The sequence below is a fragment of the Tasmannia lanceolata genome, unplaced genomic scaffold (genome assembly GCF_043159265.1).
Source record: "Tasmannia lanceolata isolate RefF3 unplaced genomic scaffold, GAP_Taslan_0.1 ptg000013l, whole genome shotgun sequence".
In the NCBI taxonomy this organism is placed as follows: domain Eukaryota; kingdom Viridiplantae; phylum Streptophyta; class Magnoliopsida; order Canellales; family Winteraceae; genus Tasmannia; species Tasmannia lanceolata.
Window position 1 is genome coordinate 47,177,501 of NW_027518690.1, and position 23,076 is coordinate 47,200,576.

General features: G+C 37.8%; 2 protein-coding genes across 3 annotated transcripts in view; both read left to right on the forward strand.

Moving 5' to 3' along the window:
* The window catches only part of LOC143890340 (heat stress transcription factor A-4b-like), an 8,897-nt gene extending 4,164 nt beyond the window's left edge, over positions 1-4,733 (forward strand). Inside the window, exons 2-3 of one of the 2 annotated variants that reach the window (XR_013255176.1) lie at positions 2,487-4,093; positions 4,565-4,733. Coding sequence is in view for 1 of the 2 variants with exons in the window: in XM_077394985.1 (XP_077251100.1) it covers positions 2,487-4,025 (1,539 nt within the window). In the remaining variant the exon portion in view is untranslated. Of the gene's footprint in view, positions 1-2,486; positions 4,234-4,564 lie in introns of those variants that run through there. The other variant, XM_077394985.1, reaches the window with a different exon arrangement.
* A 3,381-nt stretch (positions 4,734-8,114) lies between these two features.
* Positions 8,115-22,460, forward strand: LOC143890343 (gamma-glutamyl hydrolase 2-like). The gene is made up of 10 exons (XM_077394987.1): positions 8,115-8,624; positions 9,013-9,099; positions 9,472-9,561; positions 12,445-12,539; positions 15,383-15,443; positions 17,216-17,305; positions 17,417-17,479; positions 20,761-20,849; positions 21,596-21,688; positions 21,908-22,460. Exons 1-10 carry the CDS (start codon positions 8,199-8,201, stop codon positions 21,939-21,941), a joined length of 1,128 nt encoding a protein of 375 aa, XP_077251102.1. The 5' UTR covers positions 8,115-8,198; the 3' UTR covers positions 21,942-22,460.
* Positions 22,461-23,076: the final 616 nt, after the last annotated feature.

A 23,076-nucleotide genomic window follows, 5' to 3' on the forward strand; every position in this document is an offset into this window, starting at 1 on the left:
TAAGACACCACCAATCCCTGTAGGACCAGGATTGCCCAAGCTAGATCCATCGAAATTAAATTTAACAAAACCTGGCGCTGGAGATGCCCACTCTTGAGAGACTTTGTGCTTGATCTCTACGAAGCAACACATTTCTCTCCAACCTTCCCATAGTTCATAAGAAGATACAGAATTAAAGGAGGGAAGAGATTTCACCCATGAAATTATCAAGGCAATAACTTTGATGAACAGGAATCCATGGTTTCTTGAAACGCCTTTAAACACTCTAGCATTCCTTCTTTCTAGAACACCCAAATGGTGGCTAAGAAGGACACATTCCAAAGAATTTTGCCTTTTTTCTTCCATGGAACTAAATACCAACCCAGGAGGAGATCATCAAGCTTTTCTTAAAAAACTCAATAAATGCCAAATCTGCTAAGGAGCTTACTCTACACTACTCTAGCGACTTTGCAATGCATAAGAAGATGTTCTACGTATTCTCCCACCTCAATACATAAGGTGCAATGATCTACAATGACCATCTTCCTCTTTCGAAGAAAGTCAACCGTCTGGATCCTTTTCTTCAAAGCCACCCAACCAAAAGTGCAAATTCTAGGAGGGGCCTGGATTAACCATACACTAGCAACATTGGAGGATGCAGGGAAAACCACTACGTTTTGGTAAAAAGACTTCCGAGAAATCACCAGATGAATTCCAGATCCATACGATTTCTTCCCCATCTTGCTTTATGTAGTCTTCTTCAAGCACTTCCAAAAGTCTAGAGTCAATCTCCCTTTCAAAAAAATTCCTCCTAAACAAGGGTTTCCATGTAACACCTTCTCTTCTTTCCATGTTATCTATCATGAAGCCATCCATTTTTACTGCAATTGCAAACAAATCCGGAAACATATCTTCATATTGCTGCCAATCCAGTGATAATAAAGTTGCACTTCATATTGTGATATTTCCCCTAAAGTTGCACTTCATATTGCTGCCAATCCTGTGTTCCATGAGCGCACAAAGCACATCGAGTTGGATTGCCATATTGTATGAGAGAGGCTTCAAGTAGGACTAATGTGGACTGTCCATCTCCCCTCGAAACAAGTGGCTGATATATTCACTAAAACGCTTGGTCGAGAACAATTCAGTTTACTAACTCGCAAGTTGGGCGTTCATGAGGGGGAGTATTGTCGTATATGGAATCTCACCCCATATTGTCATAAATGGGAGAACACATTAAAAGCATTGAATTGATTGCAATCAAGTCAATATAGACATAAATGGCATGACCTATGAATGTCATGGTATAAATGAGATGAGCCAACAATTTGGCAATGCAAATTCCTCTCTCTCTCTCTCTCTCTCTCTCTCTCTCTCTCTCTCTCTCTCTCTCTCTCTCTCTCTCTCATATCGTTATAAAAAAAAAGACATTGTAAAAGAATGCAAGGAGAAAAGAGAATAATGGAGCGAGATTTCTTTCTCGTGGATGTAGGCATATAGCTGAACCACCTAATTCTTTGTTTTTTTTCGGCCTTGTGTTTTTTCTTGTCTTCGCTTCTTCACTTAACAATGTGTGTATAAAGCGTATGAACTTGTAAAATCCTAAAATTTGTAATTCTAATTAGTTGCATAGTCCTCTTTTCTACTTGTAATCCTTATCTATATATTAACCTATGATTTGTGGACATGGACACGGAGTGTCAGACATGGCAAATCCCTAAAATTTAGAAACGGGGACACAACTAAAATAGAAAATATATATAATCATAATTTGTCGGTACGGATTCATGTGTTGAGTTTCGACATGGATATGAGTTGTCTGACATGGCAACATCTAAAAATCTATAAATGGTGACACATACATTAACATATAATTATGGATTATTACACAAATACGTGTCGACACACACACTAACTCAAACACTCCAAGCAATACATTTAAAAGTGTCCAAAGGAGTGTCATCACGGGTGGACACGCGTGTCATGTCGGACACGGCAGGACATATTTTCAATGACACTTTCGACATATTTTCTCTACTTTCTTTAGAACTTTTCGCGTCCTGCATTTTCTCTTTTCTAAACCCCTCACTTCTTGTTTTTGCTTCCCGCATCTCTTCTTGCATTCGCTTCCCACTCTGGCGACTATGGTACATGGAGTGTTGGAACTGATAACCAATTGATTGAAAAACTAATGTCTTCGTTTGTTCTTTGATTCTATGAAAAATGACACCTTCCACTACGCAGGCCGTATAGGGACTGTTGGTCCTGATAACCCATTGATGAAAAAAACATGTCTTCATGTGTTCTTTGATTCTATGAAAAATGCCACCCTCCAATACCCAGTCTGATTTAGGGTGATGTTAGTTGCTCTTGATAAGTTTATGTCTGCTTCATAATGGCACTTCTAAAGAAAACTAGTAGTTGTCTGGCAAATTCCTTTTTGATGAATTGGCAGTTCTTCGCTTTTGTCTGTCATTTTAATTAAGTGTCTTCTCTCTTTTAACCAGGGTTTCAGAAAAACCGATCCTGAGCAGTGGGAATTCGCGAATGATGAGTTCTTAAGAGACCAGAAACACCTTCTAAAAAACATCCACAGACGCAAGCCAATACACAGCCATTCGCAACAGCATCACCAAGCACAAGGTAATTCTTTAGGACCATTATCTGAAGAAGAAAAACAGTCGCTTGAGGAAGAAATAGAGAGGCTGAGACAGGAGAAGAGTTCGCTTGTTTTGGAGCTACAAAGGCACTTACAACAACAGCATGGAACGGATTTGCAAATGCAGACTTTGGAGGAGCAGTTGCTGCGCATGGAACAACAGCAACAGCAGATGATGGCCTTCTTGGCGAGAATTCTGAAGAAACCCTGGTTTCGCTCTAACCTTGTGCAACAGTCTGAAAACCATAACAAAAAGAGGAGATTGCTAAAACCCGATTACCTCTATAATGAAGTTGATCCGGAAAATAACCGGATTGTGACTCTCCAGACGGTAGAGAGAGAAAAACCTGATATTAGTTCTGTTCAGATTTTAAATACTGAACCATTTGAGAGGACACTGCTAAAACCCGGTTACCTCTATAATGAAATTAATCGGGAAAAAAACCGGATAGTGACTCTGCAGACGGTAGAGAGAGAAAAACCTGATATTAGTTCTGTTCAGATTTTAAATACTGAACCATTTGAGAGGACACTGCTAAAACCCGGTTACCTCTATAATGAAATTAATCGGGAAAAAAACCGGATAGTGACTCTGCAGACGGTAGAGAGAGAAAAACCGGATATTAGTTCTGTTCAAATTTTAAATACTGAACCATTTGAGAGGACACTGCTAAAACCCGGTCACCTCTATAATGAAGTTAATCGGGAAAAAAACCGGATAGTGACTCTGCAGACGGTAGAGAGAGAAAAACCGGATATTAGTTCTGTTCAGATTTTAAATACTGAACCATTTGAGAGGATGGAGTCATCCATAAATTCATGGGAAAATTTTTTCCATGGGGTCAGTAATGCTTCCAGTGAAGAGATGCATACTGATGGTGTTCAACGGCAGCCTTCTGCAATACTGCTTAATGAAATGCATGCATCTTGTGGTGACTCAGCTATAACTATGCAACCACATTCACCTAAGTTGCATCCTTTTTCACCTATTTCAAGAGATATCGATTCCTCTATTGAGATGACTGAATCTACAAGTGTGGAGAGTCCGCCTATATCTCCCTTTCAACATCTTGAAGATATTCGACCTAAAGTCTCGGGGATAGATATTAATTCGAAGCCTGCTGGTTCTGAGGTTCAGTCGCCGAAGGAACAGATAGCCAGTGTTTCTGCTGCTCCGACAGATGTGAATGATGGTTTTTGGGCACAGTTCCTAACGGAGAGCCCTGGTTTGTCAGATAAACAGGAAGTCCAATCACAAAGAGGGGATAGTGATGTCAGAATGAGTGAATGCAAGCCATCTGATGGTGGGGATTTTTGGTGGAGCAATAAGAATGTAGACCACCTTACTGAGCAGATGGGGCAACTCACTCAAGCCGAAAGAACCTAGTATTGGTTGATTATCTGTTACAACTCTTGAGATGGTTTGTTGGTTGCCTCATCGAACCTAGCAAATAGGTATGGCTAATTGGATCTTCCATGTTTTGAGCTTATCCTTTTTTCTAGTACTGCTGTTAATGGAACTGGTTGTGACGTTATAGTTATTGATTTTATTTGTTTACTAGTTTATGAATTGTGGTACTTAGGTGGTTTATGCATTTTCCGTTTAAACATTTGTCATATATCTTTTGATTCATAACCAGTTTTCATTTACTCCTATGCTCTTCCTGTTGCGGTCATGTTACCTATAATGCTCTCTAAATGACTACTTGAAGTGACAACTACTGGGTTAATTTGTGGGATGTTACCTGAGTTAGTCATTAATTGGAAGTTGTCAAAACTCTGAAGGTGAAGTAAAACCAAATGCAAGATTGTAGAAATGAATCTGTAGAAAAATGTAATTTTTTCTGTTCGTTTCCAATAATTGATTAGGCACAGTTGTTTGGAATCTTTGGATGTGTTGTTAATGTCAAATTCTTTCATTCACAGTTATTCCCGCTCTGTATTCTAACCTTCCATGAAGATTATTTCATGCCATCTATTGTCATTAACAAGAATTGAAGCCTATTGTGTCACGTGGGGTGGACTTTCTCAGTGTCAATTGTTCTTTATTGTTGGGACATATGGTCAGAAGTCTTCACTGTATTTACTTTTTTCTAATTTGTCAGGATCACTTTATTTGAATTAGATAGTTGTTCCCTTTGTAACTAATTTAGTAGTATTCGAATATAATGGTCATTCGTGTATTCTTATGTTTCTAAGGGTTCATTGGCTGATGCTGAAATATTTGATGTGACATTTTGTATTGATTTCGTGGGTTTAACGCAAGGTTTTGCTGCTTATTCCTGTTTGTGAGTTTTTCTTGGGAAGGAAGACTAATTTTTTAAAGATTTATGTAGATTTTTCGTGATTTCGACTTAGATTAATTCTATTTTTGCAACAGATTTTCACCCTTATGATTTGTTATCCACTAGAAGGTTAGTTTAACTTCCCATTGACTCTTGGATTTTATTTCTGTTGTAAGTTGCATCATAAAAGTTTGTTGTTTGGATTCTATTGAAAGATTCAAAATGGACTGGTCGAAATTCCGAACATGCAATTTGCTGTTGAAGTAGTCCTATCCTGATGCCTCTATCAAGGAAGCTTGTCATTGTAAGATGATATTCAGGTGTTTTGAGGCAAGACGTGGTCAGTGAAAGAACTTGGTAAGAGTTTAGTAATAGTCTAAGGTCGATGAGGATCTAGTTAATGAGGTGGTTTCTTTTTTCAGTTGTAGATGGGTTCTATTTCTTAGTTATATCTAGTATTGCCACATTATATGCAAAATCCTTCTAAAGTTCTATGAAATCTGGGGGTGGAGGGGTTTGAGAGGAAATTTGCATTATAGAAAGGTAAAATGTTGCCCTTTTTTCGTAGGTGTTCATAAGCACACAATTTTGTCCCTTGGGGGTGGGATTACTCGTAAAATCAGTTGTGTTAAACTTCCTAGTGAACTTTGTACCTTTGTTCCAATTATACATTGGCTATAATGTAGCATCTTGAGCAGTTGCTAGGGATTTTCTGTGGAATGGGAGAGGATAGATTGGATTGACACAAATACCACCTAGTTTGTGTGGATTGAATTACACAAATACCACCTAGTTTTTTTTTAATAAACTTCTGAGGTTGGTGAATAGAAGTTTGGCCCGGGCGAAGGCAAAAATATCATGGATAAGTTCGGGGTGTGGACTGAATGCAACAGCCAACACCAATCGCGAACTGCCTTTCTGCAAAAGTCCCTAGCAAATCCCAACCCTCCAATTTTGTCTTATTCATAGCATGATCTTAACCCTCCGATCCAAAATAGAAGTAGAATGAATTTGTACTTAAAATTTGGCTTTATGCTATCACGGCCTAAAAGCATCTAGTGTTCCTCTTAGTCTCTGTTCACTTGTTTTGCCGGGAAAGGAAAAGAAAAGGTTTTCCGGGAATCTGACGTGGCATTAGAAAAAGAAATCTAAGGAAACTGTGTAGGAAAAGGTTTCCCGCGCCTGTTCACGTGCGTAGGAACTGTGCAGGAAAAGGTTTCCCGAGAAACTGCTTGCCCACCTTTTTTTCACTAGTTTTCCCGGGAAAGCAAATCCAACCAAAATAGTGGGATTTGGTTTCCCACACTTGCGAGAAAAGAGACATTTTCACATCATTTTTGGCAATTCAATGTCACTATTTGACATTTTCCACCTAGGCTTGTTACTTTCTCAGGAAAGCAAGTGAACACTAGAATTCTGTCTTGTGAAGGTCTTGTAAAGGAAAAAAAGAGGCTGTTTTCCAGGGATTTGCTTTCCCGGGAACGCAAGTGAACAGAGACTTAAAAGATTCATGGTGTCGGCACATAGTGCATCTATTTTTAAAAGAACCATATGGTTGGATGATCGAAGCATTCATTTGTTGGGTCTTGGTGGCCTAGTTACCAAAGCTGATTTGGCCTAAAAAAAAAAAAAACAAAAATGGGGACAAGAAAAATTTGAGTTTAATACGGTATTAGTTTAAAAAAAGCTAGCAAAAAACAGTCTGATACATTAAAAAAACTCACGTAATATGTTTAAAATTTTGTCATCTACAATATATATTGGGGTAAAGTTGAAAAGTTTGCCAAAATTTATTAAAATGCCGTTAAGACAAAGCTTAGCCAACTATGATCCTAAACTAGAAGGGTAATGCCTTAAACATCACTTCCATAGGATGATACTGACCCTTTGATCTATACACGTCTCTATAAAGTGCCAAAGCCTACAGATCGAAGGAGGGTTAAGATGATGCTATGAAGATGATTTTCAGGGCACAACCTGTATAAGTAGGAGTGCAGCAAATTCTCTTTTAGGATCAATGGTAGAAGGCAATTTTTTGGGTCATACAAGAGGCCATACGAGGCATGTATGTGGAGTTAAGACTGGTTGATCTTGTAGAACATCATGAGGATGCCCACATGGTCTTAGTCCAATCCCTAATGAACCCCTGTTGCTTAAGTTAAGAGGACTTTAAAAAGGGAGATAATAAATTCGCACCCCTGTAGGATGATTCGCACCCGCTTAAGATGAATTGACGTCAATTCACATTACAAGGGTGTGAATTTATCATCATCCTTTAAAAAAACTAACTGTTTATATTTCCTTTGATAGAACAAAGCTTGATTGATCAAGAGCCTAGAACCACCCGATCAAGGTTTTCTTGACTGCAGTAGGGCAGATTGCTAGATTCATTGCCGATTTGATCGTAGGAGGGTGACTATGGGATGAGCCCTTATAGTCTAGTAATTTTCAAAAAGGATTGTTTGACCCACACCATAGGATGATCCAAACTGTCCATTTGATTGGCCACAACATAAATAGGTTGTTGCCCAGGGGCAGAGCAAGCAATTTACACTTGGGGGTGGCCGGATTTTGCAAGTCAATCGTGGCTGTGGCCACCCCCACGCTATATGTGGCTCTGCCCTGGTTGTGCCCAAAACATCATTTTTATAGGTTGATCCTAGGCCTCCGATCTATAGAGTAACTCAATATTATGGAAATCTCTATAGATTGGAGGCTGGGGATCATCCTATCGAAATGTTTTTTTTTCGTGGCCCATCAAATGGTCGGTTTGGATCATCCTATTGTGTGAGCCGTACACTCTTTGCAAAATCGGAAATCCTGGACTCTACTGCTTACTCCATATAGAAAAAGGGAGCAAGCGCCTTTTAGTAACGAGCCTAAAAGGCTACTTTCTTTCTTAGCAATTTCCTATCTCGATAAAATGGGATTTGCTAGGGACCATCGAATAAAGCCATTTTGTGGCTGGCTGTTGCCTGAGAGAGGGCTCACTTTTCCGCAGATCTTGTCTTATTTATTTAATTTATCCGAGATGGCTGCTCTCTAGTGCAACAGCCGGCCTCGAAATGTCTTCCTGAGCTTGTCCCTAGCAAACTCCCGATAAAACAGCTTTCTTATTCGGAATCTTTGAAACATTTCCCTCCTTTTCATGGTCCCCACACTTTCTCCATTTCTACCATTTCCTCTCTTTATCAAACACTCCTTCATCTTCCCTTTTTCTTGGATAAAAACAAAAAGTCGTACTAAACAAGCAGAGAAGGGAAAAATTAGGAAAAATGCGTTCTCGACTCCTCTCTAACCCTAGCTCCGATTTCCCCAATACCGAAATGCCTTCAGAAACCGATTCTCATAATCTCCCCTCTTCTTCATGTCGGATTATCTCCTACTCTGAGATCTGGATTTGTTTATGGATTCCTTTTCTTCTCTCATTCTCGAAAGTTATGAATCAAGCTAGGGCACAGACGATCCTTCTTCCCGGAGAGTCCAGATTCGAAACTTCCGGCTGTCCGATGCAGGATCCGACTCTTTATTACCGGCCGGTGATCGGAATCGTGACTCATCCCGGTGACGGAGCTTCTGGAAGGCTTAATAATGCGAAGAACGCGTCTTACATTGCTGCCTCTTATGTTAAGTTCGTTGAATCTGCAGGAGCTCGTGTGATCCCTTTGATCTATAATGAGTCACCTGAGATTCTGAAGGAGGTGAATTTCTACTCTCTTTGATTTTTTATTTTTATTTTTTGTTTCTTTTCTTTTCCTTTTTTTCAGTTTAGTTGGAATTCAGAAATTTCGCGTCAATTTTCTCAGGTCAATTGAAATTCGCTAATGATAATTAATTTTAATTTAGTAATTAGTGGTTCGCAGTAGTTGAAATCAATGTACTACTATCAATTTTCATCTTTCTTTGAATCTTTTTTTTTTGGATTTTGGGGAAAGCTAGAAATTCGTAATAAGATGATGTCATTTTTGGAGCACATTTAATTGATCTAGTACTGATTTGAAGATTCATGGTGATTTTTTCATTTTCTTCATTTTATTTGTGATTTTCTCTGATGATTATATTTGATGTTATTTACGTTTGAGTTTGCAGAAGCTTGGCCTGGTGAATGGTGTGCTCTTTACTGGTGGATGGGCTAAAAGTGGTTTATACTATGAGACTGTTAAAGAAATTTTTAAGGTATTTCACTGCCCTATAGATCCAAGTCTTACGAAACAAAATCGTGCTTTATTATATTTCTTAACTTGGCTAGTCGAGGTGACCTTTATACATAAATAGTTTGTTACCACATGCGTTATTTGACTGCTGCATATGCATTAATCTATACACAATTATTACTATTTAGTGTTAGATCTAGATGTGTACCTGCAGTGTATGAATCCACTCTAGTAGTTAACAAATCAAGGAAATCAAATTAATTGCCTCTCGGAAAAAAAATTCAACAATTTGTATTGTGATGAACTTCTTTTATTTGAGATCAATCCCGCTTGATTATTCCGCCTCATTAATTTTAAGCTCATTAAGTTTATCTTTGCCTTTTTGTTTTGGCAGCAAACTCTAGCCAAAAACAATGCAGGAGATCATTTTCCTTTGGTTGCCATTTGCTTAGGCTTTGAGCTTCTTAACATGATTGTCAGCAAGGTAGTACTTTCTGTTTCGCCATTTGCTTAGGCTTTGAGCTTCTTAACATGATTGTCAGCAAGGTAGTACTTTCTGAATCTACTTCTCAAATTGTTCTATATTATGTTTCAGGAGTTTATTCATGTAGTTCTTCTCTTTGGATAAATAACAACATTAAAAAAAAAACTTCTCTTTGGATAAATGGTCTCAAAGTATCAAATAGACACTACTGTTTATCAAAAGAATTGATCTCATCTCAATGCTTAAGCATGGAACTGCACTTTATTTTTTGGGAAATGATATCAACACAACCATGCTTTAATAATTGCACAAACGCAGCCTGTCTTTTCCTTCTTAATTGGTTTGTAAGAGCTTTTTTGGAACTGTAATAACCCTTGCAGCTCTTTAAATAATAAACGACGAGATGGGTTATTGAAATCATCAAAACATGTTGTGCTGATATCATTTCCCTAATTTTTCTCTCTGAAATAACATAGTGGTGACTTTTATCAGTTTATATTCCCTTTTTCGTATTTGGTAGTTTCTATCATTATTTTATTTTTGAATTCTTTGTTCCATAGTTAAATACCTGGTTGACTTCAATTAAAATGTGGCTTCACTCGAATCTAGAACAAGGCAAGTCTCTTTCTTTGAAAATCTAGGACATGACCTGTTGCTGCAACTGTGAGGCTTAGCTAATGTTTTGTTTTTAATGGTAATAATACTTTCAAAAGCAAGGGCCAAAAGGCCAGGACCGAGGTGGTCAGAAACAAACAAAAAGAAGAAAAAGATACGATAGGAAAATAAAGCATCCCAATAGGAATCAAGGTGGAAGGAATTGCAAGCATTCCAAATCTGCTCTGAAGGTACCCAACCGGGCCAACCGATCGGCTTCGCTATTGGTTGATATCAAAACATGCTGGAAAGCCACTGCATGACCCTCTATTCTATCTCGGATTTCATCAATCGCATCTGCGCATCTCCAGGTGTAATTAGATCCATGCATCATCTAGTTGATGACATTTTTTAGAATCTCCTTCTGCTATGACCCGGTCCACGTCGGCCACCACTATCAACTGAATTCCTGGTAGAAGTGCATGAATTTCTACCATTGTTGCATATGTACGCCCCAAAGGCCCCGAATATGCCCATCGCATGGTTCTATCATCCTCCTAAAGAATACCTCCAATGCCAGCCGGTCTAGGATTCCCTAGGCTAGAACCATCGACGTTTAGCTTAAGTCAGTCTGAAGAGTGAGAAAATTAAAATAGCAAACATGCGGATAGAATGGTATGCAGAATTATAAATCACCTGAATTTCTTTTAAAGCTAAGGTATTTGCCCAAAGGTAAAGTTAGTTAGATTAATTGCTTTCCAAGTTAAAGTTACTAATCACATTAATTACCATATAGGCATCTGTCATGGAGGTGTACATTGGGCTCCGTGTCAATCTCATCATCGTTGATGAATTTTCTTTCAAGTACTTATTGGGAAGATATGGTGTGGAGCTGTGAGGAAATGTAACAAATGCCATAGTGGATTTGGATCGAGTTGCACAAGGGTTGCTGAATATTAGTTGATGGATGTCCAGACCAGTCAAATCTTTAATAGGGAAGATGGAGCAGGATGAGCATTATTTCCTTAATTTATGATTAGACTAAAATGTAAATGTCACTTTTTTCTGGGTCATGAATACTCAATGCTCAAACTTGTGATTATTTCGTCCATTTTTTTGTTATGTTAAGTTTATTTATTGGTGATAAAAGAACCCAAAAGTGATATTCCATGCATCATCCGTGATTTTTTTGAATGATTTCATCCATGGGGTTTTCAGCTTCCGAAGTTCTGGGTTATTCTTATTCAAACCCTTCACGGCCTTTAATCCTGTTGAGTGTAAATGGGGTACTGCATGACCTGTGCCTATTTTGAAGTACAAGAAAGAGAATGATCGAAACGTATCCAATATCACTCCAGGCACTTGTAAGAGGTCCAAAAATTTGTCTTAAGTAGTCCATGCCATTGTGCCTTGAGCTGAAGAAGATTTTGTCTGAAGTGAATGATTTGTGCTCACTCTAGCCTTTGATCAACACCTTCTTTTGTATTTACCTTGGAAATTTGTTGGACAAGCCAGTGTTTCAAAACTCGGACAAGCTGAAGTCAATGGTTGATACATTCAATTTTTCGTTGACTTGAGTGAATCTAAGAGTTTTGATTGACTTGATAGAGGAAAACTCGGATTTGGATGAGAACTCCGCCAAGGTAAAAGGGAGTTGACTCAAGCAAGTCTACACTTGACTTGGGGAATTTTAAAAAGTGGTATGTGCAAGCTAATTGGTTTTGAGGCAACGCGGGATAGTGCTATAACTTCTATTAATAGAATACTACATAACAAGGACACTAGCTTCCATAATATTGGCATGTTTGACATGTATTTTGGACACTTCTCAGCAGGATTGCTAGGACAAAGCTGTACCTTTTTATTTTTTGTATTTACTTTTATTTATATAGTGATTTTATCATTATGACGAATTTCTGTTTACCTATAAATTTTATGTTTTCAATTTATATTCCCTAATATTTCTTTTAATGCGCCATTCAAAAAAAAAAAACTTTAATGCATATCAATATTATCATGTAATGGTGTTCAGAAGTTGGTATCTTTGAGCTCTTTGAGGTTGCCATCTCTGACACCCATTTGGGTTTGAGGCTGAACAGAAAACTAATCAACATTTCGATGTGATACAGCCCACCCTGGTGCCCTCGCACGCATAAATAGTCTTATTCGAATCAAGCGCATGTTCACCTATTGCTATTTGTCAGAGAAATTTCTTTTCTATTCTACTATTATCTATTAAATGGTTCATTCTTATACTTTTCTTTTCAATGACACTTATTGTGATTGTAGGACCGTAACATTCTTGAAAGGTTTAGTGCAACGGATCAGGCATCTACTCTTCAGTTCACAGAAAACACAAATATTGAAGGAACTGTGTTTCAAAGGTAAATTCTTTGCAAAGTTGAATTTATTTCTTCACATTTCTCACATGCTATGAAAATAAGGCTACAGAGTTAATTTCTTCTCTTCTTGGCAGGTACAGTTTTAAAAATTATTTACAACTTATAGTTATGCTTTTATTGATGCATTTAGTTCAAATATCTATAAAAAGTGCTTTTCCATGTATGTAGGTCTTATGTTGTGCTTTTGTATTCTCGAACTAACTTATTATTTAAATGCAGAAGTGAAATATTTTGCCCATGTGCACCTATCAATTTGGCTTCACATATTATTAGCATTATTGATTCTACAATCTGTAGTCCTGATCAATTAATTAAATTCTTGGCCAAAATGAGACTGTTGTCTTAGTTTTATTTTCATTGGAGACTAAGAGGAAACATAAAATGACCTACCCTCCTGACTTGCTTGGTGTTGTGCAAGTCATAGTTGGTTTCTTTATATCAGCTGGAACAAGTCCAACTAATAGATCTGGCTTTGTATTAGATACCAATGGAAAAGTCAAACTGGCAGGTACATTATTTCTTGGCACATTTAATCTAGATATACTTTTTGTCATTGAAGTCATTTTGGCACACAAACTTTCTTGGCAAGACAGAGCACTTACAAAGCATTATTGATTAAGATCCTCTTGGGTTGAAACCACCATTGTTTCTAATTGGAGATTTAGCGTTCTTGAAAACCATACTTGCAGTAAAGTGCCTAATCAAATGGGAACTGATAACTGAGTCAACTGTTTGGAATGCCTAACCAAATGGGAACTGATAACTGAGTAGGCTGTTTGAAATCTGAGACTTGTTTTCTGAGATTTCTCGAAAAAATGTCGGATTTCTTGATATTGTGCTTTTGGGATTCTAAAGTCTCATTTCTGAATGTCAGGCAATAGTTTCACGAATTAAAAAATTCCTAATCTTTACATTTCTAAATTTTATTTTTGTTATATTTTCATAAAACATGTGTGGTTTTATAGCCGACCCCAACTAGTTTGGGACAAAGGCTTTGTTGAGTTGAGATGTGTGGTTTTATGATTTAGGTGTTGTTATGTGTATCTATACTGTGCTGTTAAGTTTTTGTTGGCGCTGCCACCTTATTATCTTTGGTTAGTCTTACACTATCAAATTATTTGCAATGGACCCTTGCTATCACCCTTTATGTGCAAGGTCACATTAAGATGGGGCTCCTTATTGGGACCAAGGTTTTAAATTTCGGTTTCGGTACCGATTTTGGACCCCACCGAAATCCGAAATTTGGTATTTTGGCTCGAAATTTCAGACCGAATTTCCTAAATTTCGGACAGAAATTCCAAAAATTTGTAACATTTTTTTTTTTTAAAAAAAAAATGGCATTTAATACCGAAATTTGGAATTTCTAAAAATTTCCAATTTCAGGAAATTTCGGTCGGATTTCGGTCGAAATTTAAAATCATGAATGGGACTACACCATGACCCAAGGTAGGAATACAAGATACCTCGAAGTGGGATGCTGATAATTCTATCATTCTTGCTTGGCTCTTTAACTCTATGGATCCCTCTATTGCTCATCTATACATTATCAATGATTCTTCCTCGAAACTATGGAACAAGTTGGCTGCGACCTTTGCCCCTGGTGGTGAACATGATAATCATGTTTATCAACTTACTGAAGGAATAACAGCACCTAAGCAAGGGGATCGATCTATTGGGGGAGTATTTTAGCTCATTGGAGAGCATGTGAGAGGAACTCGGTCATTATGAACAATTGTCAGATTTTAGGAAAAAGCTACAAAGGTTGACAAATGTGAGGAGAGACATCAGGTTTCCACATTTCTTGGTGGAGTTCATTCAAAATTTGAATAAACTAGGACTCCTATCTTAGCTACGCGACCTGTTCATCATCTTAAAAATGTTTATGGTATTCTCTTTGCTTAAGGAGGAATGTCAATCTCTAATGTCTAGCACTCATGTGGTTCCCCAGGATCGTGATGTCTTTATGTCAAATTCTCGAGCCCCTCATGATAGAAATCTTTCTGGTGGCTGTAGAGTTCATGGAAGTGGCTGATCTTCCATCACTTTTCTTTTTGTGGAATCCTTGGTGTGATAACTTCACTTTATCTAGAAATTTTCACAACATCATGTTTTTTTTTTTTGGAACAGTAAAATAATTTCATTAAAAGAGACCGACAAAGTCAAAGAAAGAGATACAACAAAAATAGGATACAAAGCGAGATAAAAAGAGTAAACAAAAAATCAAGGGGGTAGAAAATCGTAAAGTTCCAACTCTTCCTTCTCTACCCCTTCTTTTGCGAGTCTGTCAGCCACCCCATTTGCACAACAGCATCATGTTAGTATTGTGATAACTTTAATTTTTCGGCGGGACTTCGCTTCAGTAGTAATTGTGCTATAGTGTACATCACTACATCTATATGTTGATATTGTGAGTTGTGGAAAATTGAGTGATGACATTTTGAGCTTTATTATATGTTAGACATATTCCAAGGGCATCTTGGTCATTTAACCTTGGACTGGATCTTGCATAATATACAAACTGATTCATTCTTCTTAGTGGTTACACTATTTGTCTGACGTATTTCTAATTCCCAAAACTAATGAATGTGATGCATACTGCTGCTAATGACAGGCATGAATTCTTTATTTCATTTTTTTGAATGGTATGAATTTTTTATTTCATCATACTGCATTTTAACATTTTAATTTTAATAAAATTTTCCAATAAGAATTTCTTCCTACTTAAATTCTCTTGTAATGATTTAGCTTTTTGGAATTGCGTATTTCAAATGTTGTTTGTCCACCGACCATTGATTAACCATAATATTCACAATCGATTTGTGCAGATTTTCTCCAGAATTGCTTAAAAAGTTGAGTATGGAGTGTCTTGTCATGCAAAACCATCAAGTAAGCTCTAGAAGCTTCATTCTGGTAACTTTTTTTGATTTCATTTATCACTTAGCAGGTGTTTCATTTAAAATAAGCAATTTGTTGTTTATTGGACTTTTCTCATATAAAATGTACAAAAATCATTTAGCATATTAATAAGCTATCATTTCAGAAAAAAATATTAATAAGCTATCATTTCCAAAAAAATCTTCCATTCTCAACGCATTCTTTAGAAAAATACTGTTTGTCATCTTTTTGGATGGTCAACATTTCTCAGAAATACGGAGTATGAATCAAACTCATGTTTGAATTGAAACAGCTCACAAAATCCAGTGAACAAACAGCAGTCAATTTGTTTTTATTTTTTATTTCATAAAGATATGATCAAGACACACCTTAAAAGCAATCCTTTGTTGCATATGCATGCTTGTAGTTGTATCGACCCAAATCAAATCATTTTGTCTAAAGTTTTAATCATGGATTCTGTCAGACTAATGCATATACACACAATTTCTTGAATCCGACGCTAAAGAGGCCTTTGTCAGAATCTATAAACTTTCTTTCTTTAAGGAAGCACTAGAAAAGGAGCGAAGAGCCCATCGTCAGCGTTGGGAGGAGGTTAGAGCGGCAGAGATTGAGCGATTGGAAAAACTGTTGGGTTACTCAGATGATGTACCTCAGAAGTCACGGGATTCCTTGGATCGGGAAGTAAGTTTGGAAGTTCGGACTCGGATGGGAGAGGATTTGGAAAGACAAGAGGCAGATTCAAGGTTGATAGGTTTTCTGGAATCAGAAGAGAACAATGCCATTCCCACTGATGAAATGGATGAATTGTCGGCTATAGGGGATGTTTTCGGAATAGGTTTTGATGATGATTTGGAAGCCACAAAAAATCTGTTTCGGTAAATGGCCATTAGGGATTTGAAAGAATTAAGGAAGGTCGGTACTGAGAAGAAAGATGAGGAAAAAGGGGCCGAGCATAGTAACCCTAAATGAAAGGCCTTCCGACCCTAGGAATTTTTTTTTTTTTTTTTGCTAGGGGATGAAGGACAAGAGAAAAGGGATAAAGGAAAAAGAAGAAGAAGAAATCTGTAATTGACAAGATAGAGAAGTGTTGGAAAAAGGGAGATACAACTCATTTTTATTGATGAATAGCACTGAGATTTATTTTGATACTATCCAGAAATTGTCATTTTTCTTAGCCATAGATTGAGAGATTCGTTCTTTCACTTGGGCTCTCCTATCTGGATTCTTTTGTGGTGCTTTATCTTCCTGGTAGGTTCTTTTACCTCATCATGGAGCTCCTGGATGCAGTTTTTGGTAGGACCTGATGATTTGATCAGTTTGAAGGCAGGTTTTGGTAGTGTCTGATGATTCATTTAGATTGAAATCTCCAGAGGTTCTGTTTAGGAGTTCTATATCTATTTGCAGTCTTAAAAAGATATGAGTGATAGTTCTAATTTGGTTATAGAAGTTCTGAAGAATGCATTCAGCAGAATACAGAAACAGAATGATTGGGTTCTATTGTAATTTTGGATATTCTGTGTACTTTGAATTGGTCTCGGGAATGCCCGTGCCAATTCACCTTAATATTTTGTATGGCAGGCTGGGACTCTTTGTCCCGAATGCTATCTGAATATTAATGAAATATGTCACTTTTCAAAAAAAAAGAAGATCAAGGTCATCTTTGAAAAGCTGCCTTTCTTTATTTTGATGTGTTGTCCTATTGTTTTTTTCAGAATCGGTCTTATGTACCTTCAGTTGTCTGATTTATGAAATTTTAATTGCAGTATGGTATATCTCCAGAAAGGTTTGCAGAGTATACTGCTCTATCAAGTTTCTTCAAAGTCTTGACAACAAGTACAGACGAAAATAATAAGGTACTAAATCCAAGCCATTCACTTTGTTGTTTCCTACACAATGGGGATCTGTTAATCTGTTTATTTCGGCTCTAATATACTTCCTTCTTCTTGGCTAATTATTTATATCAGATATACATCTCAACTATACAAGCATTCAACTATCCTGTGACTGGCGTCCAATGGCATCCGGAGGTATTTTTAAACTTCTCTACACATCTGATTGCCGTTCTTGGAAACTTTTTCATGTGACTCTGTGAGTAATAATTATTTATCATGTTATTTAGGTTGCTGGATTGTTCACAAATCTAGTCTTGCCTTATGTATTATATATGAATATTTATATGAATTACATGTAAAATACGGTATGTGCTGAATTATTAGACATGCGCTACAACTCATGTCACTAGGTTTTATATTTTGTTAAACTATTGTGGGTGATTTTTTACGCATGTGATGGTTTTTTAATGTGTATTTGTGCTTATTCTAGAACTTGAAATTTCATCTTAAATGTCCATCATTTGCATATGGTTTCATACGTTTTTCATAATTTTACAGCATTTCTATCGAAATTTTCATTCGAAACTGACATGTTTCCATTTCCATCACAACCGAAATGCATATTGAATCCGAAACTTGAAATATTGGTATGTATTTGTTGGATATCTATGTGTGTTTCTATGTATGTATGCCATAAGGGCATAGTAGTCTTTTCCTCTTTCCCATCTTATATATACTTGAGTGAAGGGGAGAGACCCTAACTCATTCTAATCTCTCATTTTGGTTCTTCTCCAACATGGTATCAGAGCCTTAGGGTTTTTGTGCCCTAGGGACCAAATTGGAGATTCTTCTCCTTCTCCTTCTCCTTCTCCACTCTCTCCACCCAACCCTATGACCTAAACCCATTTCCCACTCTCTCCACCCAACCCTTCCCTCTTCTTCTTCTTCTTCTTTTCCTTCTCCTTCCTCCTCTCGCCCCCCTGCATCCCACTGCTGTCCCTTCTTCTTCCTCTTGCCCCCCTGCGCCCCCTGGTTGCCCCCCCTCTCTTTCTTCTTCTTCTTCTACCTCCTCCACTCCCCCCCCCCCCCCCCCACAACCCTATACCCCTCCAACATTCAATCCCTCTCTTTCCCACCTTACCTATGACCTAAATCCCCACCTTCTTTCTATCCCTCGTCTTCGCAGCTCCGCATGACTCGGTATTGGCCCGAGCCTTTTTTCTCTTTGATACTACATGTGGCTTGTCTTGCTATGCCTCTTCTCATTCTCTTTTGTCGCCAGAGCCGCGCTCGTCTGATGGAGTCGCCCTTGTGACTTCTCTGTCTCTTCTATTTCATCTCCTTTCAGGCATTCGTGAGCATTTTCTCTTCCGATAGATCCATCGAATACTTTGAATCCTCCTCTCTCACCCTCCCTTACTGACAGTGTGACTGATCTTCTCGGGACTTCTTCTCCTTTGACCTACCATTCACAGTGTACTCTCCCTCTGTTGAGCAGTCCTTTTCCCAGATGACTTCGGAGCACCTTGACGGCTCCAATTATTTTAGCTGGAGGAGGGCTGTTGAGATCTATCTTCTCGCTCGCGGCAGAGTGTCTCTCATTGAGCGGAATCCTCCACCCTCCTCAGATCCATTCTATGACCGGTGGCGTCAGGATGATGCGATGGTTCGCACGTTACTATGACAGAGCATGGCTTTTCATATTTTTCGGTCGATGATGGACTTGGCGACTGCCAAGGACATTTGGGAGCATGCTGCTCTCATGTTCTCTGGGGTTGATAACCTCACTCGCATCTGTGCGACCTACTCTGAGTGGATTCGTCTTGAACGTCGCGACTTATCCCTCTCTGACCATTACAGCCGGTTTATCTCTCTATGCCAGCAGCTCGATGTATTTATGCCCCTCACTTCAGATCTGACGGTTCTAGCTCGTTAGTGGGATCAGCTTAGGGCCATACACTACCTTGAGTCCTTGGGCCCGGACTTCTTACCATTCCGTCAGCAGATGATTGGCTCAGGCATATACAACAGTATTGAATTATCATACAGTATTAAATTTTGGTTCTTCTCCACTCTCGATGATTAGCTCAGGGCTATACACTCTCATTTTGGTTCTTCTCCAACAGTATTGAATTATCAGACAAGTGCGATAACTCATATCACTAGTGCCCTGTTCATTTGGGATTATGAAAACCGATTGCCATCCCCCAATTCGATTATTGGACTCAAAATTACATTAATTTTGGCTCCAATAATCGGATTGGGGGCTGACAATTAGTTGCCACTGCCACAGTCTCAAACAAACAGGGCCTAGATGTTTGATGTTAAACGATTATAGGTGGTTTTTTGCTTATGTGGTTGTTTTGAGTGTGTTTTTTTGCTTATTCTAACACTTCATGAAGTTTCATCTTAAATCTCCACCATTTACTTTTGTTTCCACATGTTTTCTCAATTTTACAGGATTTCCATCAAAATTTCTATCCAAAATGAACATGTTTCCATTCCCATCATGATCGAAATGCATACTGAAACTGAAACCCGAAACCTTGGATGAGACTTTTAACACTGCTATTCTCTCCAAGAGTTTTCCAAGTTGATTTGTTCCTAAGGTAGCATCCAGCCGCAGTCCACTGAAGCTTTTGTCCATAAAGGTAGTGCTTCTATTTGTCTTGTTCTACACCAAAATCTTGGGTAATTGACTTTGGTGCCACAGTGCCCTTCGCATGCACTGTTTGTGTTAGGGAAGGACAATGGAACACAATTATTGGGCCAGACAGGTTAAGGACGACAATAACATTTGGTAGCCAACAGAAATGCACTTACAACCTGGTTTACCAAATCGGGCAAGGGGTTATTCACTCTTGATTCCTCACATGTGCCACAGAAGTTTGGATTTTCAAATTCATTGTCTATCAAAGGAAAAAGTTGCCAAAATGTGGACATGAACTATGCATCGGGAAAAACTCCTTCTAATCCTTTAGTCTTCTATTTCCAGCTACCTTTATATCTTAGGTTTCTTCGTAATAGAGTAATTTTAGCTAACTGTTCAAGCAAGTACTATTTCTTCTTGTTTTGGATTGCCCCTCCCTAGCCAGTGTCCTGGTCTTCGATGCTAAAGACAACTAGGCTTTCATGATTTTGTGTTTTCCCCAACCACGTAATAGAGGCAAATTCTCTTTTTCTTTTTCTTTTTTTGCAATTCTTGGATTTCCACTCATCCTTCTGTTTCACAGTTTATATTGTTGCTAGATGTCCATGCAAGTTTTAATTCTCCATCACTGAATGAGTGGTGCTTTGCTGCTCAAGCGAACTGTGAAGTATATGCTGATAGTAAATTATAGTTCTGCATTTTATGTAATTTCTCCAGTCCAATGATCTTTGCATTCTACTACTTGGCTTAGTTTAATTGTCATTGTGGATATCTTGTACTTAGTGTCATCCTTAACTTATTTGTGAACTGACTTAGTTTACTGCAGAAAAATGCCTTTGAGTGGGGGTTGTCTATGATTCCACACACCGAAGATGCAGTTCAAGTGACCCAACACGTTGCCAACTTTTTCATCAGGTTTTATTTTTCTTTATTTTATTTTATTTTTAACTTTTTCATCAGGTTGTCATTGATCTATGGTGTGTTTAGTGTCAGACTAAAATCTCAATTATATCTGCATTAGATACATGCAGTGGACTTTCATGAAAATTTCATATTTGTGGGTACGATTCATGCATGTTGCTTCATTCCAACTATTGTCAGATTTGATGCTCTTTTGTGTCTTTAAAGGATGGTTTAGGACATTGGCAAAAAAAAACTTAATTTTGTAAGAGCTCTGATATTTTGGGTAGCAGCCCCTTAATTAATTGCTAGAATTTTGTTGCCTCTCCTGTCTTATGTTAGGTTAATGCCAGTGTTTTTCTTGGTTCTGCTGTCTTGACCTGGGGTAGGTTTCAGATTTCTTAACTTTAACCTGTTATTACCATAACGACTATAAAAAAAATCCTATATTCAAGTTGAGTTGCAATATCATTGTAATCCTCTGAGCCCACTTGCTTCTTCTTTCTGTCTGCCTTGATCCCCATCTTAATGTCTTACCGGAAAGGAACAAGAGAAACTGAAAATCTAAGTTTTCAATATTGGAATATTTATCTGGAAATTGTAGCAAAGTATTATTTCCAATTCCTGTTGAAACGTGAAGATTTAGATACTGACCTTTAAAAATTCTAGTCATGAAGTGCAATGAGTGCATTGTTGGTTCCTTTATTTCAAAACTGTAAAGCTGAATGCATAAACTGATCATGTCCGCTATTGTGGTGTAGTGAGGCTCGGAAGTCCTTAAATAGACCGCCAGCTAGAAAAGTGCTTGACAATCTGATTTACAATTATAGTCCAACTTACTGTGGGAAGGCTGGGTAATGTTCAAACCATGTCAAGGTACTGTTTGTTTTGGATTTTCAGAACTGATTGTGAGTAAAAAACTGATTATTGGACTCAAATTTATGTTTAATTTTGGGTCCAATAATCAGGTTTGGACTCTCAATCGGTTCTCAAAATCCAAAACAAACAGGACCTAAGTATATCAATAAATTATGAACCGTCTAACCTTGGCTTTTCCTGTCATTTGGTTGTAGGAAGGGATATGATGAGGTGTACATTTTCTCCTAACCTTCAGCTCAGAGTACCTGTCAAATTATCTATGGATGAGGTGTAAAGAAGTATGCACTTGGCAGTAGCTTTCCTAATGTACAATAATGGAGAACTTCAGGCACAAGACAGGCAGACATTTGTAAACAGGAATAACAATACTACATAATGTGTATATATGTATTTAGGGTAGGTTGAAGAGGTAATGAGTTAAATAATGTATGACTAATGGAAATGTTGAGTGGACTCTTCATCTCCAAATACAACGAAATTTGAAGTCATGGCTTGCTGATATCTCATACCTCAAAGAAAATGTCTTTCCATATCATATTTCAGCCGAGGCTAATACAATCAGAACTGGTGCATGTGTTTCAGAATCTGATTCCTTGATTTTCCCTTTTCTTTGACTTCTCCACTCAATTTTTGATTGGCTCTTGTAAGTTATTGAGAGGCATTGAAATCAAGGGGTATTAAGATTTTTTTTTTATTTGACATAATGTTGGATTCCTTTCTGAATTACTCATTGCCAGAGTTTTAATATCTTGTTGCATTCCTTATATTTTATATTTTATACAATACAGATTCAGGACCATATTAGTCAAGCAGGATGTGAAGAATCTAAAATGCTGAACTCACAGAAAATCAGCTATGGAAGGGTAGAGTACCTTTTTTCTAAATAATTGTGTAGTGGGGAGTTCCTGCTTGCTGGTACTGACTCAGCAGCGATGCTTTATAATATTTGCTTTTCATCTCTTATTTTGAGAAAAAGAAAAGATTCAACTATATTCGACTCTCGTTGGTAGAAAAGCATCACTTTGTGACAATGGATGCTGATTTTGATTCTAAAAGCACAGATACCTCTGCAATTTTGTCCGCATCTCCCTCGAGGAAGCTTGGATCATCTTTGCTAAGTTGTGGAGTTCTTCATGGGAGCTTTTATGCAGAGTGATTATTCAACTGCATACGGAGAAGGCTTCAATTTAGCTACTATATCGTGCTGTATAAGCGGGAGTACTGAATGTTAACTGGTGGTGTTAAGGACTGGAAAGTGAAGTGTTAATTTGGGTTGAGATCTTCGAGTGGGTGAGTTGCTGGTAAGATGGCCTTATTTTGAATTGGCATGCATGCCTTCTGTTTTGGTTTGGAAATGTTTTGA

Excerpts from the sequence above, each read along its gene's own strand:
- LOC143890343 (XM_077394987.1), top strand. The coding sequence starts at position 8,199 with ATGCGTTCTCGACTCCTCTCTAACCCTAGCTCCGATTTCCCCAATACC. Across the intron at positions 9,562-12,444 it reads TTAACATGATTGTCAGCAAG|GACCGTAACATTCTTGAAAG; the intron begins GTAGTACTTTCT and ends TTGTGATTGTAG. Across the intron at positions 12,540-15,382 it reads GAAGGAACTGTGTTTCAAAG|ATTTTCTCCAGAATTGCTTA; the intron begins GTAAATTCTTTG and ends CGATTTGTGCAG.